We start from the raw sequence: 8,951 nt of genomic DNA on the forward strand, positions 1-8,951 counted from the left end.
TTAATTTAATAATATAACTTTATAGTAAACTCTTAGTGGGAAATCATGATGTAGTTAAATGACTTAAACAACGCTAATTAGCACAACAACAACAACAAAAACTCACAACCAAGAATGATTAGAGTTGTAGTTATTGATAGAAAACCAAGCTATTGTATGAGTTACATTTGGAACATGGTGCTAAATGAATCAAACATATATATAATCCATATCATTTTCTTTCAAGAAATATTCAGTTTGAACAACACTGGTAAACCGTCCAACCATTGATCTACAAACAAAGTTGAATTATTTTACAAGCTCACATCATATACTTTGTAATTATTGATATGATTTTTAATTTCACATCTATTTATTTTATTTTGAATGCTTCCAGTTAAAAAAAACAACATTAAATGCCTTGTAGGGCAGTACAAACAAAAGTGAACAGAATCAAATATAAAGCAGGGCTCTTCAGCAGGGAAACCATAAGGAAATGGATCACTCCCTAAAGTGACACCTTGGAAAAGTAATGACATGACACGTGTTCGTTCAGAAACAGGTTTCGCTCTGAGGCTTCCTTCTCTGTACTTTTGAGATTATACAAAGATAGTCGATGGGTTTCAGTAGAAGATGACTGACTGATTGTGAGTACAACAGCCAGGACCAAACCCAAAACAAGCAAAACAATCCCAACCACCATTTCCAACTGTGTCAGGAAAACTGGCTCTAATTCAAACAGAGACAGTCAGTGGTCAAGATGAGCGAAACAAAAAGACTAAGCAAATGTAGCTGTGGGCGTTTTCCTGAGAGCAATCAGATCTAACTGTTTGCTGTGAGGAGTCAAATGAGATCACATTAAGGAAAGATAAACAGGCAGATCATGCAGAAAATGACAAGGCAGGTTTATTTTGATTTGTTTTTTAATCTGCTTTAGTTTCATTAAGGGAAAAGCCTCCACAGCCACATTGTTTTGTCTCTTCCTCTCCAGCCCATGCACAGAACACCTTCATTCAGTTGCTTCAGTGTTGGCAGAGAAAGTGTGTTAGGTCTTTCTGTGTTTCCTGTCACCTTTTCATGTGGTGTTCAAGTGCATTGTGAGACAGTTTGTCCTCTGGGTTTGGTAGGTTTCCGTCTCCTCCTCCTCCTCCTCACACTGGGTGAACAAACTGGTACACCAGTCTCTGGGACACGTCAGGCTTGCGGATGATGCCCTTCTTGTAGTACTGACGTATGGAGCGGCTCAGTTTGTCATAGTTCATGGCAGGTCGGTTCTTCCTGAGTCCCCACAGCCTCGCCACGTGAGCAGAGTCTTCGATTTTAAAAATACCTGGTGGGAAACACATGAGATGTTTGTGACAGAGGACAAAAGTGAAACCAACAGATGGGTGTTTGTTTTTTATGAATTTTATTGTACTTTTATTTGTATTTAAATTAGAAGTCGCATTAACATCACAGTTTCAAATGACCTGCCATGAAAGCAGTCATAATAAGTTATCCTTTTAATCTTAGTTTATAACTTTGAATCTAATGTTTGCTCTCTTCTGGTTTGTTTGGTTTTAATATTTTAAATTGTTAAAGTTGTTTAAGCGTTGGGAACAAGTTGACTACTTTAATATACAGTAGGAATGTTAGTTTTTGAGATGTTGTATAAGAGTTACATTTGAAAAAGAAGTGTTGGTTGAAAAGTACAACATTAAATGCATTATTGTGAGCTGTTGAAAGCTCTTAACATGTTAGGTTTAGGCTCTGAATGTAGTTAAAGTACAATAAACCATTATAAATATATTAGTTTTTGTCACCTTTCCCTTCCAACGTGTGTCTTATAATGACACAGCAATGAGTAAAGCCCAAGTAGTTTAAATTGCCTTTAAAGAGGTGTGGTCAAAAATACTTGTTGATACTGTAACGTAATAAAACGTACCTTTTTCCTTGTTGAGCCAGCGGATGCAGCGTCCGTAGCTGTGAGGTTTCAGCAGCAGCTCTCTGAGGAACTGCCACAGATGGATGGGCTGACCGGAACAAGAGGAATCTGCCTCGGACCAAAGATCCTCCCCAGCTGAGATATAAAGAAAACATTTTACATTAAAGGCCACAGTGTAGAGATTTACTCATAAAACCACCTCAAACGTTATCAAGTGTTTAATGTCTGTTGAACAAAAGCTACGTTTTAGCAATACAAGTCTACTCCAACAATGCAACATTTACTTTGTTTAATTTGTAGGTGAATTGCAGGAATGAGAAACGTTTATATATATCAATAGGATAAAACAGAATGTAAAAGGGTACTCTTAAGTAATAAAACATGTGTGTACATTTCATGCATGTTTTATTCATTACAGTTAAATATAGTTTGACCAACCTGTAGTTTTTATATCTCCATCTGAACACCTCTCTTTCATCCAGGCAGCTGAAAAGATAAGATATATAGACAATTACTTTAAATGCATAATAAAAAAATACTTTGAATAAATGTTATCCTTACACCAGTTACTCTTTGAGTTATATATTGTACTGACTGCAAAACATAATTGATGATATTGTGTTAAATAAAGGAAATGGACTCACACACACACACACACACACACACACACACACACACACACACACACACACACACACACACACACACACACACACACACACACACACACAGACACACACACACACACACACACACACACACACACACACACACACACACACACACACACACACACACACACACACACACACACACACACACACACACACACACACCTGACTTCCAGATGTCCAGGTGAGCGTGCAGCGTGTCTCCGCACTGCGGGGAGCGCTGGCGGAACTCCTCTTCGCTCATGGCACACAGATCCTTCCCTGTCTGATCCATGAAGGCCTTCCCTGCGTGGGGCAGCCTGTACAGATGTTCAGTCCACAGCAGCCACTTCTGGACATTTCCTGTGTTCCACTCTATGGGGTCTATAAAAAGGACAGAAAACATTGAGAAAACTCCCTGCAGTAAATCAGTGCTCCTTTTAATGCTATGTTAAATGTATTTTTCCTTGTTTCTTGTCTTAAATATTTGTCCTTGAAAATGAAAATTGATCCAACAATTCAGTATTATCCTATTGTATTGTATCGGATTATTTGTTCAAGTCATATTGAGTAAAGTCAGATAAATTCCCTGTTTTTTGTGTGTTATGTTACGACATTCATACAGAATATATTTACTGAAAGCACAAGTTAATCACACTTGTATATGCCATCATATTTCTAATCAGTTGAACAGATGCCTTGAGTTCATAGCTTTATGACAGGCGAAGTCTCACAATACATAATGCTTCCTCTGTTTGCTTTTTGCAGGAGAGACCTCGCCCTTAAGATTGTGTACACTATCGACCGGCAGGAAAGAAACATCACTGTTAGAATCCAGGAGATCGCATGCAAAGGTCAGGATTAAACAGATCCTGGAGCAGGCAAACACACCTGTGCGTCAGAGAGGATATTATTTAAGAGATCTGTCATGTTCTCTGGGCTGTCCACACAAATATCTGTTGATTTTGGTCCAGTAGCTTAAGTTGAATAAATATCCCTCTACTTGGCTTGGGTTTTTTTTCCTTGAAAAATATCTTGTGTGCGTTAAAGATGTTCTTTCTTTGTCAGTTATGTGTCTTAACAGTAAAGCCCCTCGTGAAGATGACGGACTGCAGTAGCAGGTGTGGTCAATTCAGCCTACCTGCGGTGATGTTGAGCAGTTTGCAGGCTGTTTCAATGTCCTTTAGCACTTCTCCCACCACCATGCTCTGCACCTGCTCCAGGGACCGCTCCTCCTCCTGCCCCTCCAGCCCAGAAGAGAGGCCGTGTTCCTGGCTGTCGATGACGGGGCACTGCTCTGGTTCCTCCTGGGGCTCCATGCGGTACATGGGTACAGCCATAGCTGGAGAAGCCTCAGAAACTTTCACCAGCCAAGTGGCATCTTCAGTGAGAAGCATGTCGAAACAGGACAGATAGACACCACGTTCTTGGCCCTCCATGCATGGTTTGGTCTCCCCGATGTCCCAGGGCTCTCCAGAGACTCTGTTTTGCTCCAGGATGGCCAGGGAGTCCTCTGTCATCCCAATCGGGGATCTGTACTCTGTTCCTTCTGATAAACTGCCCACTGGATTTGACATAACTGGAACCTGGAGACAAGGAGACATAAAATCCACATTTAACATAATATGTATAACCTGTTGCTTGCATATAACCTGAGAGTTGTGAGCTAAAAGCTCAAAGTTTATAAGAATGCTCTCAGAATTGCAAAAGAAGAATACAAAAAAGTGTAATTTAAATATGCTCATAAACTAAAAGTCTATCTTACAAACGTTACACTTTTAACAGTTAAGTATCAGTTTGATAAAAATCAGCTCCTCAAGTCAAAGTGAAAATACCTCCTCCAAATGTTCCTCTTCTGCGATTCTCTGGCTGCTAAACAAGCATTTATTTTCCTTTAGTAATAAACTCCATCAGAGCTGCTGCAGGCGAGTGTTCCTGTTCTTTAATATGAGCAGGCTGAGGTGAGGATGTTCTATAAGAACCCCGAGAATGGAAATACTGGGGAAATGACCCTCAAGAGAGTTAAAAGACACTTAGCTCTGACCGGCAGGGGGCAAAATGGATTTGACTGAGTCTCTTATTTGTGGGTCAGTGGCCCAGAATGGCTGATGTGTTGGGGGTAGGTGACTCGTATTGAGACCTGAGGCAGCTCTGCCGCCTCCTCGGCTTTCAAGGTGCCGTCTCTGCAGCCCTCTGTCTCCTCTGTCAGCTGGAGTTTTTAATCAAGTTAGATAATGTGGAAAGGAGCGTCCACTAAACCGTGTGTTTTGGTAGTTTTATGAAGACTCCACTGATAGCTGTGAGAGCTTGTTCTTAACAGGAAATTGCCATCATAAGTGTTCATTTATGGACGTCAGCTGTAGCACAAGTGTTGTAATCTCAGGCTGAACCTGCATATGGCACACACACTGTGTACCCTCCACAGCTGGCATACGGGCCGGCACACTGCTGTCACACACCAGGTTATCAGTGGCTGATGCCACCCTAAAGGAAGTGTGCAGAGCACATGTTCAACGAGTCGCGGCTTTATTTGCCTGTACAAAAAGAAATTAAAAGTCTCATAAATTCAGCAAAATGATAGACTACACCCGTCAGATGAGGTCATTTGTGAAAGTAAAGTGTAATACTAATCCAGGTGACATCAAACCTTTCTCATAAAGAAAATGGACAAGATGAAGAAAAATTAAAAAATACATTTATTGTAGTATAAAGAGTAAAAACTTGGTCAGTCAGTTGCATATTCATTTTGGCAACACACACCTTGATGTACTTCTTGAAAAGCTTGGATTCAAGAGCTCAAACTCATTCATTAAGTTGATCTCAAACATTTAAGATGATTCTTTTACTTTTTTCTTATGGACACATTAAAGTTTCAGAAAGGGAATCCTTTCTCTTTTACTGAACTTCCACAATGTTAAATGAAGTTATCTTCTCCTCCCATAGAGAAGATTACCCTCCCAGACTTTGGTCCTCGACCCCCCACTGTAAAACCTCCTCCCCGGTCTTCCTTTTATCTCCACATTTCTCGTAAACCATAACCCACCCTCCCTTTCACTCCATCAGGAGTCAGATTAAGAGCCACTGGTATTCCATCCCGGCTGCTTCGTGTCAACTCTGCTCTGTAACAGCTTGCGCTAAGCCCATTAGCAAAGCAAATTTAGCCATATTACCTTCTTCCAAAAGGAAGAGGGGGCACAAGAAAAAGGACACAAACACACACCCCTGTGGAGAGGGATTAAGACCCTGACTGATCTCTAAATGAGTTTGGTCAAGACGCTGATATTCATTTCAGGAGCATTAGAGCTTGCTCCATTTACTCAGTAAAGTCAGCCTTTGACACCGGTGGAAAAGGACTCCCTCCTTGCAGGCGGCCACCCTGGGAACCACATTTATTCCACATGCTTTGAGGTGAGGCTTCTATCCCCACCTTTGATTTTATATTGGAATTATATTGTTTTGTGAGAAATAAAAAATGAGCAATAAGTGACCTGTGGGTCTTATTTTTATTTGGGGAAAATGTAAGCTTTATTTTAACTTGCAATGTTCCAACAACAATCATTTCACCTACAGTTGATCTATGGCCTCCTTCACATAAGACACTTGTAATGCCAGGAGACAACGGTTTAAATTGAGATAAAGAGTTGGTAGTCTAACATATCTTTACCAAACCCTCCCTTGAAGTGAAAGTGGTTAAACGTTGCTGGAAATGAACCTGATAGACCATCTATCACTGTCGTGTGACAGAAGTTGCCTGAAGTGTTTGGATCAAAGTTAATGAGTAGAGATTAAAACAAGCAACAAGCTGCTCTTTTAAAAGTGTGTTTAACCTTAAGGATTCAAGTTGAAAAAAAAGAAACGGTCATGTGTGACATTTGAGATCATCTGTCATATAGCAACCAAAAGATCATCAGCGGCTCGACTCACCACAAAAAAAAGGTCCGTATTGTTTGAGTCTGGAGTGGAGAAAGGAGTGGGTTCACCGGGCGTGACTGTTTGCAGTGTGAGCGTTAAAGGGACTTTTTTTTCTCCATGTTATTGTTTCTCATGGGAACTTGGACCAACCAAGGAAGTCATTGTTTCCGAGAACAAGGAAAAAGACTATTGCAATTTGACTTTTTCTGGGAAGAAAGTGTGCAGGCTGGAGGAAGTGATTAGGATCTGTGGATTTCTGCCTTAGATCTTTTATTATGGCAGCAGTGACATGTGCAGGTGCTCTGTTCACATAATAAATCCCGTTCAGCAGTCTATTTTTAGGTGGACAATTTAAAGATCTGTTTGGATTGCTTCATAGTTTACAGAACTTTACATCTGTCCAAATTCTATCTGTAAAACAACTTTTGTGATTACATTTAATGTGTCACCTCATGTATTTTTTTCTCTGTACTTTATCATCTGCCGATGGCGGATGCATTTCAGTTGTTGGTCAGGTGCACTGGCATTCGGCCAGTATCCTAGGAAACACTAAACCATGGTAAAAACATGCTGTTGGTCCAAATTCAGTTCATACAGTTGGTGATGCAGATGATAAACCTCATCCAATTGAGATTGGATCAGAAGATTTGGAGGCGTAAAAAGAGTGATTCTAAAAACATTTCAACTGGTTTTGCAGAGATAGTGAAGATAGGGAGTATAAGGCCTAAGGCAAGTGCTCGTGCAGCTGGATTTGTCTGGCCTTAATGTGTTAATAGAGCACAATATGTTGCACATTTATCATTTGAACCTATGTGGAGCAGTTGAAGTTTGAAGAAGAAGGATAGATACTTATGCCACGGCATGGTAAAGCATGGTTTGCTTGGAAATGTTGTTTCTTTTGGGTTAACATTAGCTTCAGTTTTGGTACTTTTTGATATTAACTTAGTCGAGGATCCAAGCGAGCTGGGCAAGAGGTTGGAGTTAAAAGACTGGAGATCACTGATTAATCAGAAATAATCCTCATTAGCAGGATATTGCACAAATCAGAAACCTTTATTAAATAGCCAAGTGACTGTACATTTTGTAAAGATATTTATTCAATTGACGAAGTATAAATGTTTTTAAAGAAGATTACTTTAAGTTTACTTCTATAGTAAAGTAAAGTAAAGTGTTCTATATTAAATGCTCTGTGGACATTATTGCCTTAAAATAAAAGGTACAAATTAAGTAAAATACCCACTTCAAACCCCAATGATTTATTGTACAGACCCTATAAGGAGTCAGCACAGCTTTTAGCCGTTGGCCCCATGAATAAGATGCTTTCATCTTTGTCCTTTCATGAATGTGCAGTGCTGTGAAGTAATGATGTAGATCAGCTCGACATGATAAATAAGTCACACCTGCACCCTCGAAAAGTAGTAAGTCCAGTTTTTTTTCTCTGTATGTAATTTATTCTTATTAGAAATCTTGTCTTTGGGGAAGCAGCTGTTGTTTTTAATTTCAGTCTCAATTCTATTTAATGTCAGCTTATCATTTTGGTTTGGGGCATCAAACCGTCAACAACGCCCTCAGACACCTTTTATCTGACCACTTTTAGTTTTGTATATTCCTGCAGGCATGCCAATGGCTAATTATGCATTTACAGAAACTAGAAGAACAGGTAAGCATCGCAAAGATGCAGAGCATGAACAAAAATAAATACTAACTTCATCAACTCTTTATCTCTTCTTATCGTGCATTGTCAAGCCATATAAAATGTTCCACATTTAGGTCAGTAAATGTCCATAAATTATGACTTACCAAAACTCCATAAATCAGATTAACTATATGCAGTATAACTGACAAATATACACGTGTGTACACAAGTTACATACAATAATCATTGATACAAAGTTATCTAGATATTGTTGTCATTAAGAGGAGCCCTTTAATTCCCCTGACAGTCAGTTATGTTCAACGTGTACTCAAAGTGTACTCAAAATCAGCAAATAAAATGTCATGTTTTTTTTGTTTTTTTTCTGAAACTAGTATATTAGCTCCTCTGACAATCAAAAGTTAGGCTATGAACAAGCAAATTGATCCTTCATTTTATTTGACACAAATGCAGGATATTATGTAATGCAGCATTTCTTACCGAGGCAGAGATGCTCTGATGGCCAGAGACAAAGTCTTGACTGGATGAGCGCAGATACAGGGCAGCTCTGGCTCTGTAGAAGGATGAAGGGTGGCCTTGTGTCACCTTCACTCCGACTGGACGTCCGGGCACCACCTGAGGACAGAGGTGCAGCAGGCAGTGGGCACCCTTCAAACTGTTTCACCCTAAAAAATTGTCACAGAGCCCCCTGCAGCCTTTAGGCCCTCCTACGCTCTTTGGTGAAATAACACCTAAACTGAAAGTCACAGCCTAAAGCACAACTGCACAGTTAACTTCAAGTGAAAGCACCTGCTGGGGGTGTGTACAAAGTGAGAAGACGTGAGGACAAGTG

At 39.9% G+C, this 8,951-nt stretch overlaps 1 protein-coding gene across 1 annotated transcript; it reads right to left on the reverse strand.

Moving 5' to 3' along the window:
• On the reverse strand, positions 1 to 8,951 carry LOC117489873 (SAM pointed domain-containing Ets transcription factor). Its single transcript, XM_034139429.1, has 6 exons — positions 8,600 to 8,951; positions 3,695 to 4,139; positions 2,740 to 2,937; positions 2,342 to 2,389; positions 1,904 to 2,038; positions 1 to 1,309 (listed from the first exon to the last, which is right to left on the reverse strand). Exons 2-6 carry the CDS (start codon positions 4,128 to 4,130, stop codon positions 1,131 to 1,133), a joined length of 996 nt encoding a protein of 331 aa, XP_033995320.1. The 5' UTR covers positions 4,131 to 4,139; positions 8,600 to 8,951; the 3' UTR covers positions 1 to 1,130.

Source organism: Trematomus bernacchii, unplaced genomic scaffold (assembly GCF_902827165.1).
Source record: "Trematomus bernacchii unplaced genomic scaffold, fTreBer1.1, whole genome shotgun sequence".
In the NCBI taxonomy this organism is placed as follows: Eukaryota; Metazoa; Chordata; class Actinopteri; order Perciformes; family Nototheniidae; genus Trematomus; species Trematomus bernacchii.

What these genes read in the sequence shown, in the direction of transcription:
- LOC117489873 (XM_034139429.1), bottom strand. Translation starts at nt 4,130, where the DNA reads ATGTCAAATCCAGTGGGCAGTTTATCAGAAGGAACAGAGTACAGATCC. An exon ending in CCTGGACATCTGGAAGTCAG is followed by an intron (nt 2,390 to 2,739) that starts GTGTGTGTGTGT and finishes TTATCTTTTCAG; the next exon opens with CTGCCTGGATGAAAGAGAGG. An exon ending in TGGAGATATAAAAACTACAG is followed by an intron (nt 2,039 to 2,341) that starts GTTGGTCAAACT and finishes TTTATATCTCAG; the next exon opens with CTGGGGAGGATCTTTGGTCC.